The sequence below is a fragment of the Taeniopygia guttata genome, chromosome 17 (assembly GCF_048771995.1).
Source record: "Taeniopygia guttata chromosome 17, bTaeGut7.mat, whole genome shotgun sequence".
Lineage (NCBI taxonomy): Eukaryota > Metazoa > Chordata > Aves > Passeriformes > Estrildidae > Taeniopygia > Taeniopygia guttata.
Genome location: NC_133042.1, coordinates 8,325,971 through 8,347,412, shown reverse-complemented (window position 1 = coordinate 8,347,412; position 21,442 = coordinate 8,325,971). Strand labels below are relative to the sequence as shown.

Sequence of the window (21,442 nt, the reverse complement as noted above, 5' to 3'; positions counted from 1 at the left end):
AGCTGCCAGGGGTGTGCAAATACATTTCTACAGGCACGATTCTTATTTTACACAATGTTCAACATGCTGGCATCGATACAAACAATGAACTGTTTTTTTCCTTGGTGCACAAAATGTCACTTACTTGCCATCTGCTAGGTTAATGCCTCTAAAGAGAGGATAGTCTTCTGGGCCTGGCTTTCCTGTATGGTCTTCATACAGGAATACAGGAGATCTACCCAACTCCACACCAATTTGCTGGATCCCTTGCTCATTGTATATTGAGATCAAGAAGGACTGACCTCCTTTCTTCGCTTTTACAGTGGTTAGAATGGAGAAGTCCTCTGGGAAGGGGGAAGCTGGAGTGGAAAAGCAAAGAGGTTAGTGAGGTTTCCTCAGAAATAATCCCTACATCAACAGTCCTGTTGTCTGAGAAGCCATGGCTGGTTTATCTCCCGATGTGTGCACATCAGCAGCCCTAAACTTTTATATTGGGCCAGGTGAAGACGTGGCTTCACTCCAGATACTCTGGGGTGAAACCCCTGTGCTGGGGAAACAAAAATTCTACAAAAGTAGTTGGCTTAAATTTGTATTATTTGCACCCAACCCTTCCAAAAGAAGCTCCCCTAAAGCATTTTAGGACACAAGGTAAAAACTTCCATGGGGTGCTCCAAATGAATTTAAGTTGTCGAAGGGACAGAGGAAATCAAGCATCAACACAATCCTGAAGGGTTTATTTAAGGGAGCAAAAACTGCATCAGGATTTGTTCATTCCAGATGAGAACAGAAGATTTTGTAGTTTGGGCTTTCAGGGTTGCTGCAGACACACCAAAACATGTGAAAGAGGAAATAAATCTGGCAATCAATAGAAAACGCTAATTTGCCTGCTTATTAACAGCATCTCATTTCCTGTCTGTTCCTCCTCTCAGGAAAGAGCTGTGTCTTATCACAGGTGATTTCTGTCTTTATTTCTGCAAGGTTTGGAGGATTAAATCCATTAAAGTCTGTCAGTACAGGGTCAACCTATTTAAAGTTTTGATCTGGGCGTCACCCTCTTGCAGAACCCCAAATTCCTCCCCCTCTTTGGGTTTCTCTGCCCTTCAGACTGAAAAACAATGAGCCCAGACTGAAACTCCTACATGCACATCCCAAACGGGGCAGCTTGAAAACCACCAGAGCACTCATAAAGAAGATTTCTTGACCAAATTTTACACACAACCCCCCTGATGCTGCATTTCAGAGCGTGGGGCTTGCAGGGATCTCCCTTTGGAGGTTAAACTCTCCAAACTGAGGGTTGCTTTGTACCTCTGCAGAAAAATCCCACCACAGCAGGGGAGGGCAGAGTGGGGCAGCCCCACCGTGGGGTTTGTGACACGTGTGGCCCTGGTGGCATCCAGGGAACACAGGGATCCTGTTTAGGCTGCAGATGTGCAGCCAAATAAACCACAAAAACCACCAAGCACAGTGCCCAGAAGCTTCAAATAGATTTTTTTCAGTACTTTAGGTTTTTCCTAGAGGGGGTTTTCACCCAGGGAGGGGGTGAGGAACGTGGCAGTGGGGAGTTCTTGGCACCAAGCAAAGCTGGAGTTCAAACACAGAAGCCCTGAGCTCATCCTCTTCCTCTTCTGATTGGGAGGTGCTTTAATTTTTAGGAACAAAGTGGTTTTAGTGTATTTATCTGCCTACAGCAGGGAAGGGGATGAGGCAGGAGCTGCATTAAAACTGGAACTGCTGCAGAGCAAAGGGAGAATTCCAAGGGGATAACTGAGGAGACCTATGGAAAAACACTTTGTACCAAGTGAATCCCCCTCACCTTGGGTACATGACATTTGGGAAGCAGCAGAGAGGCCTCCCAGTCAGGAATAAAATGCCATTATATTCTGATTTATGCCCAGGATTTGGCCCCAGATATTTGGCAGAAGCAGCTCTGATTTTGGTGCCTCCCACAGGATGGCCTGAGTTTTATCTCCCTCCCCTGTGCACAAACCCTCCTGGAGGACTGAGGCAGGACCATACGCCTTCCTGGCTCCAATTACAGCCTACAGATTTGGGCCTTTTATGTAAAATAGTTCATGTCCAAAATTTCATTATGAACCCACAATACAGTACCTTTCAACTTGGACAAGCTGCCAACTCATTAAAAAGCTGCCTTTAATTTTTTTTTTCATGATTATCAAAATGTCTCCATGGTGATGCGAGTTTCTCAACCCAAATAATCATAATGGATGAATTATAGCTGACATTACTCTGCTACTGCTCTGCTGTCCTGGCAAAATAACAATGCCTGCACTGTCAGAGGCAGAAATGACCCGGGCTGCCGGACCAGGGATGAAAACACATCCCCACACACCCCAATACTGATAAATACACGGCCATAAATACACCAAGCAGGGAGAAATTGACCCAAATCCCTCCAAAACAATGGAGACACCCCCCCAACAAAGGAGTTGGGATGGAATCCTCCTCTTGGATTCACTCCTCAAACGAGCTCACGCTGGGAGATGCTGCGCATCCATGCCTGGCTCTGGCTGGCATCCTCCTCCCACCCCGTGGCCAAAACCACCCAAACTCGCCCTGTGGGACCTCCCACAGCATGAGGGGGAGCTCTCAATCATGCTGGAGCTGCAGGAGCTCCAGGATGGGCATGGCTGACTCCATGGGATGGGAAAAAGCTTCTCCCATCTGTACCTTGTCCGTAAATAATGCTCTGCCTCTCTGCTTCCATCACAGGAGCTCATGGGAACATCCCATCCCTCAGGAATCTGCTTTGCCTTTGGAAGCAGAGCGTGGGAGGTGACAACCAAGCTGTCAAGGAGAGTCCCCTGGTGTCATGGAGCAAAAGAACCAAGAATCCGTGGCCAATGAGTGGAAAAAGAGCAAATTCCTTGTCCAGTGGATGAGCCTGAGTCAGGCTGAGCATCTTCCTGCTTGAGCACGGTGATTAAAGGCTGCTGTAGAACCTCGTGGTCTTCAAAACAGGGCAGGTTTGGTCCTTCTTCCTAACCCAGGTGTAGCCAAGCACAGCCTAAACCAGAGTCCTGCTCCTGATCTGGGAAGGGCAGGAAAGCTGGAGCTGCTGAAGAGGAGAAAAGAGCTGATCCCGTTCCTGACACAAACACAAACAGAGATGTGGCATTTCTCAGCCTTTACACTTTTCCTCTTCAAAGCAAAGCTGGTTTCCAATGGTGTCACCGATTTCTGGCCTTTTCCTTCGTCTGAGGAGACTCTCAGCTGTGCAATGACTTGTTTTTCTCAGGGGTGACTATTCAAGCTCTAACAGAGATTCCTGAGAAGGCAAATGACAACTGCAAATTTGATGGAAGCACACAAATGACATTTTGCTGGCTGCCACTGAAATCCTTGCCTTTCTTGCTTCTTTTTCTCTTGCTTTTCTTTCTGGCAAAGCACAGATTTTGTTGGCAAGCAGGATTTCTTCAGGGAGCCAGGACAAAAAGCATCTCAGCAGATTTTTTTCACTCCTCTGAGCACGAAAAAACAAGTTTTGTGTAAATATATATATACACACACACATACATCTTGCTTTGCTGGCTGTGGCAGCAGAATGCAAAGCCCATGAAATTACATCTTAGAAAAGCACCAACTTCTAATTAGCAGAAAATATTCTGTGCAGAGCACGTTTGCCAAGGGTGCTGTGGAGCAGAGAGGGAAAGATCTGCTCCAACCCACCCTCCTGGTGAAACAAAAGCCCTAAAACCACATTCCCCTGGGACACTGCCCTGCAATTACTTTGTTATCTTTATCCCCTCTCTCATTTTGGGGTGGGAGCTGAAGTCACTTCTTGTTAAAGAGATGATGAAACGTCCATGGATCTGCTGGAGAACACTGGGAGTTCTTCATTTGGCTCTTCCCTATTTCCTGAGCAAGCAGCAGAGGAGCCTCAAGGACTCTCAAAGTTTTCAAAATGAGACTGAGCTGCTCCAAACACCCCATGGTTGTTCAGGAGATGAAACGATGGAAAAGTTGCTCCATAACTCCATCCAGATCTTCTCACCCAAGGAAGATGCAGGAGAACTCAGTGAGGGCAAGGATATAAAAGTAATGAGGTATAAAATAGGCAACCAAGAAAATCTTCAATGCTGAGTTCTCTCCAGGGACCAGGATTCTCTGCTGGCACCAGGACTCGGCTCTCTCCAGGGACCAGGATTCAGTTTTCTCCAGGACTCAGCTCTCTGTGCTTGTGTTCCCTATGTCAGACCTGCTGTGATCCAATCCCCTTGTTAAACAAGCAGCCAGAATGTTCCAGCCTTGTTTTTACTCCTCCAGTTCACCTCCATTTCCTGGTTTCTTTTACATAAAAGTGACCAGGCAAGACTTCACAGTGGCTACAGAAACTACTGGCAAGCTCTCAAATCCGCTTCAGCTGGATATTCCAAACTGGAACCTTTCCTTTGAACACTTTTGAGCTTGTGGACACCAGGCCTAGAACTTTAAATCATTTCAGGAACATGACTTGCAGGGACAGGAAGGCACAGCCTGTCCAGCTGGGCACACCATGAGTTTATCTGTGATCAGAAAGAACCTTCCTGCCTTGGGCAGCAATAAAGACAAATTTAGGGTCTGGTTTGCCCTTCTGCAGGCATTTAAACCCAGCTTTAGGCCAGACTGAGCAGCTCCTTTGCACTCCATGCAGTGATGTCCAGCCTATCACAGGCTGCCCTCAGCTGTCCTCACGTCAGGCTGAGTTTTTAGGTGAGACACAGCCTCACCATGGATTCAATACAATTATTGGCACAGCAGGATAATGATGAAGGCTGGAAACAACCCCAACAACGAGGGAAGCACAGGAGGGGAGGGTTGGAAGCACATCCTCAGCCCAGCCTCAAAATCTTCAATTTGTGCCTCTGCCAGGCTGGGGCTGAGGCTGCCCTGGTTAATTAAGAAGCATTGATGGTGGCACAGCCCATTAGCTCTGATTTAGCCAATCCATCCATCCCCTCCCAAGCTCTGAGGGAGGATATGTGTGCCTGCTCTGCTTAAATCCCTCTGCCTCCCACACCAGGCACAAGCAGCTTCCCTTTTTCCTACCAAGCCTGCCTCAGCAAAGGCAATTTTTTCATCCATGCCCAATCCCAGCCTTCCCCCAGGTGACACAGGGACACCTGAATGGCTTGGGAGGGAACAATTGTGGTGGTGCAAGGGAGGAATTTGGGTCCATAACTTCTTACAAACACACAGTGATAATGGCTCGGCCTGAAAAATTCAGCTCAGGCAGCAATGAAATGGTCAGTGCTCTTCAAGGGCTGTGTGCCCTCCTCTGATGAGCCTCCCATCCCTTCAAACAACTTTTCTCAGGAAATCTGGTCCTGTGGGCCAGCCTGGTATTTCTCTCTGGTGATTATTTGTCTTAGGAGAGACAGCAGAGCCCCAGAAGCAGACCCTGCTGTGCTTGGCACAGGACAGAACAAAACCCAGCCTGGGCTCCTCTGTCACCAGCTCCCCGTGACAATGAGAGAGGAGGGATTTTCCAATCTGGGAGGTGGCACTGGCCACCCTCTCTGCAAACACAGGGAAAAAAGGACATTATTTGATGGCTGGAAATCTGCAGCCCCCTGAAACAGCAGAACCACTGCAAGCACACTGGGGAAACGGAGGAATCAGACATTCCCGTGGGACAAATAAAAAGCTGGACTCACCAGGATACAGCTGCTTTGTCGGGGCACTGAGCTGAGCATCTTTTGTTACTCTGTAAGCAACATCTGCTTCTTTTGAAGATCTTCTGCTTGTGCAAAACCCCGTGGTTTTTGTGATACCATCAGGTAAATTATGAAAATCTAACACCTTCAAGAGGTCTGCGGGTTCAGCTGCAGAGAGAAAAGGAGAAAGAAGAATTAGGAGACAACAAGAGTGGCACTGCTGGGCTCCAAATCAGGCTTGCAACACACAAATCAATCTCCAGAACCTTAAACCCAGCTGAAATGTGTTTTCAGTCCAAGGTTAATGGCAGCTTCAGAGCAGGTTCAGGTCTGCTGTCTGCACCAGGAGCTGGAATTCCTGGGTGTCTTCAGCCAGCATCCATCACTCATTACATCCTGGAGATTAAGCACTAGGCAGGAAATTCCTGACCTGAGGGAAAGGTTTAAAATCCGGGGTTTCCCACCACACCAATACAAACCTTCCCATTCTTCGGTTGAGGTAAAAAGTTATTAGGAAACAAGCACCCAAGCAAGCTTCCCTGAGGGACAGAGACCATGCAAAATAATCCCACAGCGTGGCTGGGATGGCAGGAAAACCCACAGGGAATGTTTTGGGATATAAAGTGAGGTGAGGAGGCAAAGATGCTGCACAAGCCCTCCTCAGGCAGCTCGAGTCCAGCAATCCCCACCACATCATTCCCCAGGGATTCCATGATATTCAGCAAAATTCCTGCAGCTGGATGGCCAAAAATCCATGTTTGCTTCACAGAAAAGGGGGAAAATCTGAATTTTGACTAAAGGCACGCGGGAAAAGGCTCCTTTCCTCACTCACATCCCATCAGGCTGCAATCCTGAGGCTCGAATTAATGAAGAGACCTTGCCTGAGACATCCCACACCAGCACAGGGTGTTTTCTGATTCTCTACCCCATCCCACCTGCCTTCATCCTGTCCATCAGCACCAACAGCAGTGGGAAGAAAGAGCACGGACAGAGCTTTTATAATATCAGAAATTTTGGTTACCAAGAAGCTCAGCCCAATGTCTGCACAGAAAATGGATGTCCATTGTTAGGCACCTCTTAAAATTTTCCACAACCCTAAAAAATTGGGCTCTCGGTGAGAGATTACAAACACATGGCAAAGTAAGGGAACAGTGCAGATAATAAAGGAGCAGAGGGAGCCTGGCCTGAGCAGCGAACAGCTGCAAGATTTCCTCATCCCTCATCAGGATAACATCATGGATAACACGTTTCTCTAAGCTGTCCTTGCCACTTGGATCTTCCCCCTGCCTTCCACCACGTTTTATCCACCCAAAATAGCTGCACATCCACAGTGTTTGAACAACCAAAATGCAACAAAACTCCCTCCCTGCTCCCAGTCACATCCCTGTGCTCCAAGAGCAGCCAGCTCCTGAGCTGCCTCCAACTTTTCTTTAGGGTGGAGAGGGGGGGAAAAGAGGGAAGGGATGTGAATTCCAGACTCCTGACATCAGCTGGGTCCCCGTGCCAGGTGTGGGGGGTTGGAGCTGGTGTGCACATCAGCAAGAGGAACATCTGCAGAGGGATCCATCCTCGCCATGGGTTCATCTCTGGGCACAGAAACAACTCTGCAGTGGGAGCTGCTGGAGCTTCAGGGGGGCTGGACCCTCTCCAGGAGCCACCAGCCACAGGTTTGGAGCTCTCTGAGCCACCCCAACCCATCCCCAGTGTCCTGGTGGGGATTTTGGTGTCCCTAAAGGATGATCCAAGCAGCTGCACTGCCTCCAAATACTGCAGCTCATCCCCAGAACACCCTCTGGGCCACCCACAACACCCTCTGGGCCACCCCAGAACACCCTCTGGCCACCCAGAACACCCTCTGGGCCACCCCAGAACACCCTCAGGGCCCCCCAGAACCATGATGATTAGGTCAGAGTGAGATATTCAAGCAGAAAACCAGCCTGGTGCTGCCCAAAGCAACTGGAAACCAGCACCTCTGTTATGTCTGGAGCTAAGTTACTGAACTTTAGGCCAGGCCTTACGGCCTTTACTAGCTAATGCAGTTTCTTAAAGCACTTAAAATGTATTTTTACTTGCTTAAAACTATAACTTACACTTCCACGTACTTAAAACTTCAACCTACACTTCTACATCCTAAAAACTTCAACCTACACTTCTATGCCCTATCTATGTGGCTTAATATATCTTAATTTTTCCAAAGGCTTTAACTCAAGCCCTGCATTCATCTCTCTCTCTGAGGAGCTCAGAGATGTTCTCATTGCCCCAGTGTCCCACCTCTGCTGGAAACCAGAGAGCAGCTGAGGAGCCCCCCAGCCCCTGGTCATGAGCAGGATCTCAGCTCAGGAGAAGCCCAGCTGTGCCCACAAAGATGAGCTGCAGACAGGAGCAGCTCTCATTCCTGCCCAGCCAGGCAGTTCAGTTATTTCCTGGGGGTTTTGCAGCCAAATCCAAGCTCAGCCTGGTTTTGCAATCCAAATCCAGCTCCTGCTGTACACAGGAGGACAGAGACCTGGCTGAGGCAGCTCCAGGGGATTGCTCACAGCTTTGCTCTGGGCTTGGCCTCCAGCTGAGAGAGCTGGAGGTGCTTTATGAAAGCTCCTTTTCACTGCCTGGGTGATGAATACCATCCCTGTGCAGCATCACACACAGGAGCATTCTCTGCTCGAGGTGCACAGGGCTCCCCAGAGCCAGCAGCCAGGTCCCTGCTGCCTCAGCACACACACAGACAAACCCCAAACGCCCCAAACGAGACCCAAATCAGACCAGAGGCTGCACCAAAAACCTGCAAAGCCCTGGAATAAAACCAAAAAGGAGCTTAACTTCTCATTTTTACCCAGCAGAATCTGGATCTTGGTAGCTAACATCAGCAATGAGTCTGTGATATTCTTGAAAATTATTAAAACTCATGCCACAAGTAATACTAAATTACAAGAATTTTATGCTAGGGTTATAACGAAGCTTTTATGTTGCCACACAAACTACTGTACATAGAAGGAGAGGTTTTATTAGAGACAGAAAATAATCTCTGCCTCCTTTAAAGTGCAAATCCCATCAATGTGTAGTGTAGTTTGACTCAAAACATACTACAGAACTATCAAGACTGGATCTCTTAAAGAATTAACTACACAAATATATTCTAGGATTTCCCTTTCCATTCTCTCTGCCCAATTCAGGAAGTCTTAACTCATACATACAACACCATGAATGGCATATCACAAGAATGGTACTTTAGGCACATCCTTAATTATTTGTTTTTTAATGACAAAAGATTTGCTTCTTGACTTCAGATTTGCTTTTCTTGACTTCAGACCTGCTTCTGCTGTGCCCAGAGAAGAAACTACAGTGCAGAACACTGGAGGAAGGGACAGGGAGATAAAAATTAGTGCCAGAAGTTTGGCTTTTTCTTCATTTCCAGGGAAATGTGGAACAAAGGGATTGTCCCACCCCTGGGAGTGTCCAAGGCCAGGCTGGACAGGGCTTGGAGCAGCCTGGGCTGAGGGAAGCTGCCCCTGCCCATGGCACCTTCACCCCTCCATTCTGGGAATGACCTGAGGATGAACCAACAGTGGCAAAAAGAGGAATTAAATCCCCAATTCCTCCATCACCACAGTTAATTTCTGTGATCACCTCACTCCTAATTCTTTAAACACCTGTTAAAACCTGGATCAGAGGCTGCTGGTGATAAGTTTGTAGCTCTACCCTCACCCAGCAGTGGCCAACGGAGATTTTATTCTTTCTCCCACTTCAGTATTAGACCAAACCAAGCAGGATTCTTTGGGAAAAAACCCTGGCTTTGGGCTGGACACCCACCTGCCACCACCACCATAGCCAAAGCACCCTCTTGGACTCAGCCAGGGTCCAAAATCCCCCCAGAACTCCAAAGGAAATCAGAATTCAAGCCATTATTAACACTCACCAGTGAATATCTGAGCCTGCCAAACCCCCCTGCCTGGGGGCAAACCTCATTCCCAACTCTCCTTCCCCTGACTGTTCTTTAAGACAAATTTTTAGAGGAAAAAGATGCCTTAAACCCTGCTGATCCTTCAGGATATGTACAATAACAAACAAGGATTTGATTTCAATCCATTACACCTGTCAGTCACAGAGCTCCTGCTTCAGCCACTGCAGGTCAGGGAAATGCTTTCTCCACTCAATCATTATCCAAAGTTTCATTTCCCCATCCTAATTTCTGCTTTTCCCTCCTAAATCCGTCTCCCCTGGCCAAGGGAAAATAAGGGAAAGAATTAACTATTATTTTCCCCTCAAAAAAAACCCCAAAAACAACAAAACAACAGCAAACCAAACTGAACAACCCCAAACAAAACACAACAAAACCAAAAAACCCTACAGAAAACCCCAAGAACCCAATGGAAGCGTTGCTGTGGAAATTCAGTGCAGGATGGGAGCTGCAGCTCCTGCAGAGCACACTGAAAATTCCAGTCTCAGCCAGAATTCATTAATCCAAGCCATATTTATGCCTGTAATGATCATTTTTAACACCTTGAACAACCCCAAAGCACTGCCATAAGTCACTGATGTGTTCCTTGTGCATATCCGTGCTCCCACAGCCTGAGAAATTACAAATTGCAAGCAGCAGACCTCAAAACAAATCTCATTTTTCAAGGTTTTTAATTAAATCCCAATCCCACAGAGTTCCAACTCGTCACTGAGCATCACCAGCGCTGGGAGCAGACATTCCCAATTCTCCCAGTGCAGGGAACTGGGCAGCACTGGACAAAAGGAAAAGCCAGGCTTTTAAACAGAGTCTGGATTGCAGGGAATTCTAAAGCTGAGCTCTGCCCAGCCTGGTCTAGGGAAATTCTAGGGGTAGAATGAGATGAGCTTGAAGGTCCCTCCCAACCCAAACCAGTCTGGGGCTCTGTGACAAAATTCAGGGGATTTCCTGTAATCTTTCCTCAACTTTTTGCCTTCAACAACCCTTCAAAGTGAAAAAAAATTCACCTGGAGACACAAATTTACCGTGCACCAGGAGAGAAAAGGCAACAAGGAGAAAAGGCAACAAGGAGAGAAAAGGCAACAAGGAGAGAAAAGGCAACAAGGAGAATAGGGCAACAAGGAGAAAGCATTCCCATCTCATTCCTCTGCATCTTCCTCACCATTTCCCAGCAGTCCCACCAGGCTGGGGTTTGCATCCCATTTGCTGCAAGTAAAGCTTTGCTTTTTGCTCTATATGAACAGCAACAGAAAATTGTCATTTATCTCCCAGCAACTAAAGCCAATATGGATTCTCCATTTCAGGGATAGTAAAAAGAATTTTAGGACATTTTTCACTGTCCCAGCTTGCTCCAAGCCCTGTCCAGCCTGGCCTTGGGTGCTGCCAGGGATGGGGAATCCACAATTTCTCTGGGCAACTGTTCCATATTTTTAAAGGGAAATAAATGTTTTCCAGCAGAAGCCCAAGCCATGAGGGGTCAGAGCAGCCGAGGAGGGACAGGAGGAGCCATTGGTGACCCCAAAGTTTCAATCCCAACCTGCAAAACCCATCCAAGGTCGGGGTCCCTCCAGGAAGAAGCAGAGAATCCCAATGGCACAGGGACACTTTGCTCCAAAGAAACCCTTCCCCTTCCAGCTTTACCAGCCTGAAAGTCCTTTTCCAAGATATTTTTAGCCCTAAATAAACACTCAATTATTGCCTTTGCAGGGTCCAGCCCAGGCAGGGCAGAGCCTTTTCCCTGGGCTCCGGGTTTCTCATTCCCCTGAGGTTGCCTTGAAGATCTGGGCTTCCATTTGGAATTAAAACCAAGAGGTATTTATATATTATATCCTAATTTAGGGATAGTCTTTTATTCCTAGAGTTTCTGTGTCAGATCCAGAAGAAATAAAAGCAAGTGAGGACTGAAAGCTGCTTCCCTTTTTTTTTTTTTATGGAGCTGGGAGTCTCCTTTTCAGGCTTCTGGGATTTCAACAATTTTGACTCCTTCTCTAAACACTTTTCACCACAGCTGACCTGGCTGCAGCCCTGGGATAACTGACTAAAACAGGGCTAGAATAAAACTAAACTAAAATAAAATTACATTAAAATAAAACAGAACCTAAAAGGAGGAGATCAAGCCCCAGCTGCTGTGCTCCAGCATCCTTTGGATGAGCTTAACAGAGCCTCTTAAATTCCTCAGCATCCCAACAGCCCAATAAAACACAATTATTTATTTGGGCAAAGAGAAAAGGCATTTTAAGGAGCAGAATTGAAGAATGTGAGCTGCAGGATTGAAGATATTAAGGGTTGTTCCTTAGGAAGGGGTAGAATAGAGGAAATTAAAGAAAAAAAGGCAGCTATGGAAGGGGTCAGAACTCATCTGCTCCTCCCAAGAGCTACCACAGAGCTGTGTCAATTCACACTGCTCCAGACTGCAGAATATTTCACCAATGACTCACGACATCCCCTTATTTATTTATTTTTCCTTTTAAAAAAAGCCCAAATAGTCCCAACTGGGAACAAAGGAAACCATTGTGCAGAGTCAGATTGGAAGGATCCTACAAAAATCCCAAAAGGAAAAAAAAGAAACCCAGAACTGGCACTGGAGCAGCTCAGAGACTCCATGAAATTCAAAGAATCAAAAATATCCCTGTTTCCTTTGAGCAGAAATCCTTTTTTTTAATAACCAATCATTGGGGTTTATAACAAAGCCATGCTGTGAGCAGCTAACAGTGAGCAAAGAGGAAGGTTTTCCTTCATGGAATATCATGAAACAATCTGCTACAAATTCCATGCCAAACTCACAGACACAATGACCAGAAATCAGGCAAAATGTCGAGGATTTGAGGGACAATCCCAGCCTGTGGCAGGCTCATTCTTCTCTCTCTCAGGATTTTTTCATAGAGCAGCACAGAGGAAAGAAAGAGAAAACAATTACAATTTCTGCTCCTTGTTTTCCCATGTGGAATGTGTTTGGAGAATTGTTTACCTGGGGTGATTGCTGGGTTGGATTCTGGTGAGGATTGTTTGAGTTGATGGCCAATCCAACCCACCTGGGGCTGGACTCTCAGAGAGGGAGTTTGTGAGCTAGATAAAGTAGTTAGAAAAAGTAGGTTTGTAATTTAGTATCTCCTTTAAATAGTATAATAATGTATTATAGTATAGTTATAATAAAGAAATCATTCAGCCTTCTGAGCTAAAGTCAGACATCAGCATTTCTTCCCACTGAGTTCACCTGCATTTACAATCCCAGCCCTGCTCAGCCCTGCTCAGCCCTGGATGGTCTGAGACCCTGGCAGGGGTCAGAACCCCCCTGGACAGAGCCCCCAGAGACACTGTCTGTGATCTCTGTCCATGGAAAAGAGTTTTCAATCTTACAGGATGAATTACCAGCTCTGAGTGTTTGATATGAGTAATAATTAAATGTGGCACAGGTGCAAAAGTAAAATTTTAGGATTCTAGATTAGGGGTCCAAAGGGGACAAGATGAGGAAATTGGGCGTGCCTTGTCCTTTTTCTCCTTCTTCATGCCCTCCATGTTTCACTGTGGTGTTGGCATTTTTCTGTTGGTTCAGGCTGGGGACACACTGTCCAACGTAGGTGACAGATATTGGCACGTTATTGTAAATCCAGCACAGGTAGTTTGTGGTATTTAATGTTTGTACCATCCCACTGAGGGCAGAGCCCCACACGCTGCCCTGCAGGACAGAGCTGCGGCAGGGCAGCAGAACATGTTAGAGATAAACAGAATAAACAACCTTGAAACAGCACAGACCAATTATGGCTTCTGCTTTGGCAGAGGGGCTGACAGACAGAGACTTTCTACAATCTCAGAATCACCAATACCTCAGATTCCGACACCCCCTCCACATGGAGCAAGAATTTCTGGGTCACTGTGACATTTTGGGAAGTGCTCCAGTCCCAGTTTCGTTCCTGGCAGGAGCTTTGCCCTTTGAACCACTGAGGGTGAACGGAGGCTGGAATTTTGGGAGCTGTGAAAGCTCCAAACTCGCTCCTTCAGCACATCCACAGATGGGTTTAGGAGCAGCTCCCTAAAACCAGCCCTAAACGGATGAAAATTTTGTCCCACTCACCCCCAGGCTCTGTTTTTTTATACACAAAATCCCATTTTAACATCATTGCAAGGCCCCTGGATCGCCTCAGCCCTCAGGGAGCACCTGGAGATGGAAAAAGAGAGATTTCCAAGAAATGGAAATCACATCCAAGGAGTATGTGATGCTTCCCAAGGAAACCTCAACACCTCCTCTGCAGGTGGAGAATTTTCCACGATTTTGGACAAAGGGGGATGGCTTAGAACCCACCAAGAGCAGGTTTAGATGGGAATCAGGAATTCATTCTTCCCTTTCCCAGTTTCTCTCCCCTGCCATGGGATTCCTTCCTGAGCACGGGGCCTCCTGCAGCTCTCACACAGGTGCACTTTGAAGGTGGAAAAAGGAAATTTCAACCTTTTCTCTTTGCTCTAAAGAGTCCCAGCGCTCCCAGACAATCTGGCACTGGGACAGGAGCTGCATTTTCAAAGCAATTTGTAATCATCAAGCACTTAAAGCCCTGCAAGGCTTAATTAGGGCTTGCAGCACATGAAAATCAACGAGAAGCTTTGCAACTAGTTTTGATGGGGTGCAGAACAGTTATTCCTGCAAGGAAGCATCCAAAGCTGGCAGGATCATCTGGGAAAGGGGAAGGAATAAAGGGAACCTGGCCTAAGAGCCTTGTCAGAGTGTGAGCAGCAGCTTTCTCCTCAAAACCCCCCAAAAAGGACCAAAAATAAACAGCAAAACTGGGATTTTCCCTGTAAAATCAAATCCCTGCAGCCCTCTGGGTTGTTTGATGTGGCTGATGGTCTCCCTGCATCCCAAGGGTGCCACTGGAATGGGAATTATTGGAGCAGGCTGGAGCCACCCCACACACTCACAGTGGTGTCCTGCACCCAGGAAATCCCAGCTATGCCTATGGGATTCCCTATGGGATTCCTATGCAGCCTCCCTGGGTGTCAGGGCACTTTAGGAACAGAATGAGCAACAATTTGGGGATTTTTTCCCTCTCCTGAGCCAGTGGAAGCACAGCAGGATGCTCCAGGACACACACAGCCTTATAGGACAACCTAAACTACATCTCTCAACACTTCAGGGGCATCAAAAAGGATCATAAAACCACCTGTAAATGGAATTTTGTGCCCAAGAAAACCACGGATTCTGTTCCCTCTCAGCATCTTCCAGCAGCACTCAGGGGAAGGAGGAGATCTGGAGAAATGGGATGGGGATGTGTGCTGGGAGCTGCGCTGTGGGGACACAGCACACAAAAAGGACAAGAAATCAATCAAAAAATCTGGAAAAAGCAGCCAAAATGGGCAAATTTGGTGCAAATAACCAGAATAAACCCCTTCCTCCAGCCTCCTCAGGGTGGATGGGCCAGCCCTGAGCTTAATTAAGCACATTAACACAAGCACCTGCAGAATTAGCATCAACTTCCAGCCTCGCACATCACATCACCACTTCAAAGGCAACAAATAAATCCCCCGCCGGGCACTGCCCCACGCCCAGGTAAACTCCGTTCCCAAAAATACAGCCATTCATTTTCATGCACTGCAGGTTTTTCAGTTGTCTGCAAAGTTAATGGGAGCAGGCAGAAGTAATTTCATTTTTAAATATTTCATTGGCTGATTTAAAAAAAAAAAAAAAAAACAACAAAAAAACACCCAACCTTGAATTATTTCCAGCCCTACTTACACTCCACTATTTCGACACGGCGAGAGAAATGCAAAACCAATTATTTCCTGCAGATGCTTAAACCAACCAACTCTGTACATTTAGTTCATATCTGATTCTCCTCAAAAAATACAGCCAGCAGGCAAATTTCCAATTAATACCTGCTTGACTTCATGAGAAGTGTTTCTGAAGCTTGTTTCCCAAAGTTTTCTCCGGAGCATTAATTCCCGAGTTTATATAACCCACACTGCACCACACAGGTGCTGCTTTCACGGGAGGAGCAAGAGGAAAAAAAGCCTGGAATTAACTGAATTTCATCCCTGCTCATCCCCCAAGGAGCTGAGATGCCCTCAAGGGATGTTTTGGAGAGAAGGGAGAAATTCGCCACTTCAACTCCCCTTTCCCAGTGGTTTTCTCACTTTTAATCCACATTTATCCAGCAGGTCTTGCTCCCAATTAAGTGTTTAGATGGATTTCCTTGTGAACATCGCCAGGGAATGTTATTTTTCTGTAAGCCAGTGGTGGTTTTTTATGATAATATAGAATCTGGTGATCCCAAGCATGCAGCAGAAGCTCATCCAAGCACAACATCCAGCTCCTATTCCTTATTATAAATAAAACACGGGTGTGTTTCCTCTCTGTCCGAGTGCAGAAACAGAACATTTTGGGTTTTTTTTTTTATTAAAACCCCAGGATTCCTCCCTTTGGTTCAGGGAGAGGGTTTGTTCCCATCAAATGAGCACATCCTGCCCAGTTTTGGCAGAAATTTGTGATCTCTGCTCCTCGGTCATTAGGGGAGAAAGGAAACCCCATTAACCGCCCCGAGGGGCATCTGCATTACAAACAGCCCTCAGGAGCCCGATCACAGCTAATTACGCAGCTAATTAGCCAGCTCCTCCCTCCCCATCCCACCTGCCCTGGGATAGGAACCTCTCCGTAGGGATAGAGACCTCTGCATGGGGAAACAAACCCCCAAAACAGGGGATCTAAACCCCAAAACCCCCAAAACAGGGATCCAAACTCTCAAACAGGGGATACAAATCTCCAAAACAGGGATCCAAACTCCCAAAACAGGGATCTAAATTTCTTCATGGGATATAAATCCCCAAAACAGGGATCCAAATTTCTCCATGGGGATAAAAACCCCCAAAACAGGGATCCAAACTCCTAAACAGGGGATAAAAACCCCCAAATAGGGGATACAAAATTCTGCATGGGATACCAACCCCCAAAACACAGATCCAAACTTCTCCATGGGGACATAGACCCACAAACCAGGGATCCAAATTCTCCATGGGATACAAACTCCCAAAACAGGGATCCAAACTTCTCCCCCCAAAACAGGGATACAAACCCCAAAAACAGGGATCCAAATTTCTCCATGGGGATAAAAACCCCCCAAACAGGGATCCAAACTCCTAAACAGGGGATACAAACCCCAAAACACAGATCCAAACTTCTCCATGGGGACACAGACCCCCAAACCAGGGATCCAAATTCTCCATGGGATACAACCCCAAAACAGGGATACAAACTTCTCCATGGGGATAAAAACCTCTCCATGGGGATCCAAACTTCTCCATGGGGATAAAAAACCCCTCCAAGGATCCCCTCCATGGGATCCAAACCCCCCCCAGGCTGCAAAGCCACCCCAAAACCCATCCCTCACTACCAATCCAAGAGCTGCTGGACCTTTCCTCACCAATATTCCTATAAAATATTCCAATATTCCTGGCTCCATCTGCCTGGAAGCCACAACGGGGTTCCAAGGGGTGATTTTAGGAAAATCTGGGTCACAGCTGCACGTTCCTTCCCTTCCCTCCTTTCAAATATTCCCTGTTAAACTGGTTACAAGGTGACATTGGAAATATCTGCTGCATTTAAGAGCTGAGATGTCATTTCAGGTCTTCCATTCTCTATGCAAGAGGACTCAAACCCAAAGATAGCATCTAAAAAATTGAAATATGCTCCTAGAGAAGCCAACAAGAAACAGCCAATATCCTCATCCAAAAAGCTTTCCCAGGACTCAACCCAAGGCTGGCCCAGACAAATATTTACAGAATTATTCACATGGGTTTGTTTGAAATAAAGAGCCTTTTATGATCATTACTTTGGCATCAAACATCTAATTAGGGGCCAATGACAGTTATAAAAATCACTGAGCTCTCCTTGTCAGTGCTGCTGGGACTGATTTCCCTGCCCTGGGAATATCCCGAGGGGATTGGGACAAGGGGATGGAGCAGGGAGGGCTCTGCCTCCTCTGGGAAATGGAAAATTGATGGGAAAAGGGTCAGAAATCCCCACTCATTGCTGGTTCAGGCTGAAATCCCAAAACTGGCATTTTTAGGCCTCTCTGCTTCACACAGCAGCTTTTGGGATGAGCCTTTCCCAGAATTCCTGCAGGGCACCCAAAGCAGCGCTGGGCTCTCAAGTCCCACACAAAATGTGACAAAATTCACCAATCTCAGCAAATCCTCAACACTCAAATCTCTTTGTGCTGAGTCTCCAGAGGGGACTTTCCCTTCCTGATGCGTTCCAACCTCCAATCCCCAATCACTGCTTCAGGGCTCGTTCCTAAATCCCCTCCAGTTTTGTGAAATGTATTTTAAAACAGATAAAAACTCAACATTCCCATAATTGCTTCAGGTTCTTGTGCCTAAATCCCCTCCAGTTGTCTCCAATCTGTTAAAAAAGTGATCAAACTCAACATTCCCATCACTGGGTTGATCAAACTCAACATTCCCATCACTGATTTGATCAAACTCAATATTCCCATCACTGATTTGATCAAACTCAATATTCCCATCACTGCTTCAGGTGCTTGTTCCTAAATCTCCTCCAGTTTTGGGAAATGTATTTTAAAACAGATAAAAACTCAACATTCCCATAATTGCTTCAGGTTCTTGTGCCTAAATCCCCTCCAATTGTCTCAAATTTATTAAAAAAGTGATCAAACTCAACATTCCCATCACTGCTTCAGGGCTCGTTCCTAAATCCCCTTCAATTTTGTGAAATGTATTTTAAAATAGATAAAACTCAACATTCCCATAATTGCTTCAGGTTCTTGTGCCTAAATCCCCTCCAGTTGTCTCCAATCTATTAAAAAAGTGATCAAACTCAACATTCCCATCACTGGGTTGATCAAACTCAACATTCACATCACTGCTTCGGGTGCTCGTTCCTAAATCCCTCCCATTTTCTTTGGAATCTATTAAAAAAGAGATAAAAATCAATATTCCCATCACTGCTTCATGCACTGGCTCCTAAACCCCTTCCAATTTTGTGAAATGTGTTTAAAAAGAGATAAAACTCAATATTCCCATTACTGCCTTGCAGGGAAGGACCAGTGACCACATTTTGATTTTATTTTGCTTTTTTATAACGCCGAAGAGCTAGTTTGCCATCAGACAACTGAATTCTCCAAAGGGAAACAAACAAATCCCAGCTTTGGAAAGAAATCTGCTTTTAGAGGGGAGGTTTTATGTAGAAACACAGCCCAGCCAGATGTTCCCCACAGAACTCTTCCAGGCCCTAAATCCCATTGAGGAAGAATATGTGGCTTTTCTTTCCAACAATCCCAATTTGCTCCGTGGCAATTTCCTTAATGAGGCTGGCAAAACCTGGCTCTAAGAGATGGGCAATTTAAAAAAAATCACATTTCTCTAAGAATATAGCACAAAACCATTCATTTATAGGGTGCTGAACAGTGAAATTGCAGCACAGAGACACAAACAAGATCCAGCACAGCCACCTTGGGCACCTCCAGCAGCAAAATCAGTGCCCCAAGCTCCAGGGCTGAGAGATTTCCCTCCTGCACTGAATTCTGCAGTGCCACAGGAGGTATTTGGCCCCAAAGGATCAATCCCACATCTCTGAACTGAACAGGATGGGTTGATTTGTTCTCTGATCGTGCCTTGACTTCAGAACAAGCAGAGCCCACATCATTCTCACCCTTCCAAAGGGTGCAAAAAAAACCCAACAAAAACCCATCAGGTTAAAAACAGAGGAGCAAAAAGCAGCAAAGAAATCAATACCTGACACATCAGCTGCTCTCTCAGCAGCACAGGGCCTTCACCTTGGTGTTAGCCCTTGAATTGCTTCAAAGGCTCCCAAAATTTCCTGCTAAATTTCTTTTCCTCTGCTCTGATCAGTTGGGGGATAAGACAAAAACCTCGAGCAGGGTCACAGAAATTGGGGAGATCTCCTGAGCAGCTCTGAGCACCAGCAGAGCTCTCCTTAATCACCCACGTTCCTCATTAAGGCTTAATTAATCACCAGCATTATAAACCTGAAACTGGAAGTTTTCTCACCCCAAAAGCATCATCAGAACCTGCCTCAGCTTACCAGCCCCCAGCAGAGCCCTGGGATGTTTCCTTTGACCCTGATTTTTTTTTTTTTTTTTTTCCTGCAGGGAGGGAAGTTTTGGAGGATTTTGACAGCTCCTTTCCTACCTGGCTCACACAAGTCTTCTCCTTCTTGGGTTAGGATGGGAGGAATTTAATTCCAAGGCTCCAAACTCTCCCAAATATTTCCTGTTTGTGGCTTTGCACACTTGGAATTCAGGTTGGGAGGAACTTTAATTCCAAAGCTCCAAAGGTTTAAATGACAGAATTATCATCTCAGAACTATGGGAGATCGGGTATAAATAACAGAATTATCATCTCAGAATTATGGAAGATCAGGTTTAAATGACAGAATTATCATCTCAGAATTATGGGAGATCGGGTTTAAATGACAGAATTATCATCTCAGAATTATGGGAGATCAGGTTCAAGGATCATCAGTCTTTTTTTGGGTGTTTCCTATCCCCAAAGAACCTGAGGATTTATCAGGACCTCAGTATAAATAAAAAGCCCTACAACATCATTTCCTTATGAAATGCTATTTCACAGGAAAAATCCAGATCACTTTGGTGCAACCAGAGCCAAACCCAGTGTGGCAATACCCACAAAGAACTTTGGGTTCCTCAGCTGAAGGGAATCAAAACCCACCCCAATAAAACGCTCCGAGGCAGAGGCAGAGCCTGAATTTAGGATGTTCTGAGGGGTGCTGAGAGCCCAGCAGGGTTTCCCTGCCTGCAGCTCCCTTCTCCAAAGCCTTGGCCAGACAAACTGGGGCCCTCCTTGCCCTGGGGACGCCGATCCCAAGCCCTGAACAAACACTGAGCTCCTTTTAGCAGCACTGCTGCAAATAGCTGAGCCTCTGCTGCTGCCCCTTCTTGGGGGATGAAGCTTTTTATGGATTAAGCTGAAACATCTGCTTTTGGGGCTGTGAAATCTGCCCCGGCCTTTGCTTCAGCTCAGCAACCCAGGGTGGGATTTGGGGCTTTGCTGGGGTGATGTTGATGATTTTTTCTGATGGTGGCAAAAGGCCCAAACTCGATTTTAGTCAATGGAAAGTCTAAAAATAAATGTGGGAGATGAGAGGGAGCTTCTGTGAAACTGAACTTGGGTTCTCTGATGCTGAACGTCAAAAGTGCCCCAAGAAATTAATTTTGGGGGAATTGTCTTCCTGAGTATCAAAAGTGCCCCAAGAAATTCATTCTGGGGGAATTTCCTTCCTGAGTATCAAAAGTGCCCCAAGAAATTCATTCTGGGAGAATTTCCTTCCTGAGTATCAAAAGTGCCCCAAGAAATTAATTTTGGGGGAATTTCCTTCCTGAGTATCAAAAGTGCCCCAAGAAATTCATTTTGGGGGAATTTCCTTCCTGAGTGTCAAAAGTGCCCCAAGAAATTAATTTTGGGGTAATTTCCTTCCTCTGAGTATCAAAAGTGCCCCAAGAAATTCATTTTGGGGGAATTTCCTTCCTGAGTATCAAAAGTGCCCCGAGAAATTCATTTTGGGGGAATTTCCTTCCTGAGTATCAAAAGTGCCCCAAGAAATTCATTTTGGGGGAATTTCCTTCCTGTTTTACTGAGCCAGGGATGAAGTGGAGGGAGTGCTGGAGCAGACAGGTAGGGCAGGCCTGTGCAGTGTCAGCTGACACTGGAAAATGTGGAAAATTCTTCTGGGAAGTCAGGCCTGGTTGGGAATAATCATTGGGGAATGCTGGAGGTGAAATAACCCAGAGTTAAGGGATGGGTGTGAGGCAGGAGCTGCTTTTGAGCTGAATTTGACCTGTAATATCCTGGGGTTTATATTAAATTATTCCAT

At 46.2% G+C, this 21,442-nt stretch overlaps 1 protein-coding gene across 3 annotated transcripts in view; it reads right to left on the bottom strand.

Moving 5' to 3' along the window:
* COL5A1 (collagen type V alpha 1 chain) overlaps positions 1-21,442 on the bottom strand; it is a 128,266-nt gene that overhangs the window by 94,723 nt on the left and 12,101 nt on the right. For 2 of the 3 annotated variants that reach the window (XM_041719683.2, XM_041719684.2), the window contains exons 2-3: positions 5,634-5,801; positions 125-338 (exon numbers count right to left, since the gene is read on the bottom strand). In XM_041719683.2, coding sequence (XP_041575617.2) covers positions 125-338; positions 5,634-5,801 — 382 coding nt within the window. The remainder of the gene's footprint in view (positions 1-124; positions 339-5,633; positions 5,802-21,442) is intronic. The other variant, XM_072936534.1, reaches the window with a different exon arrangement.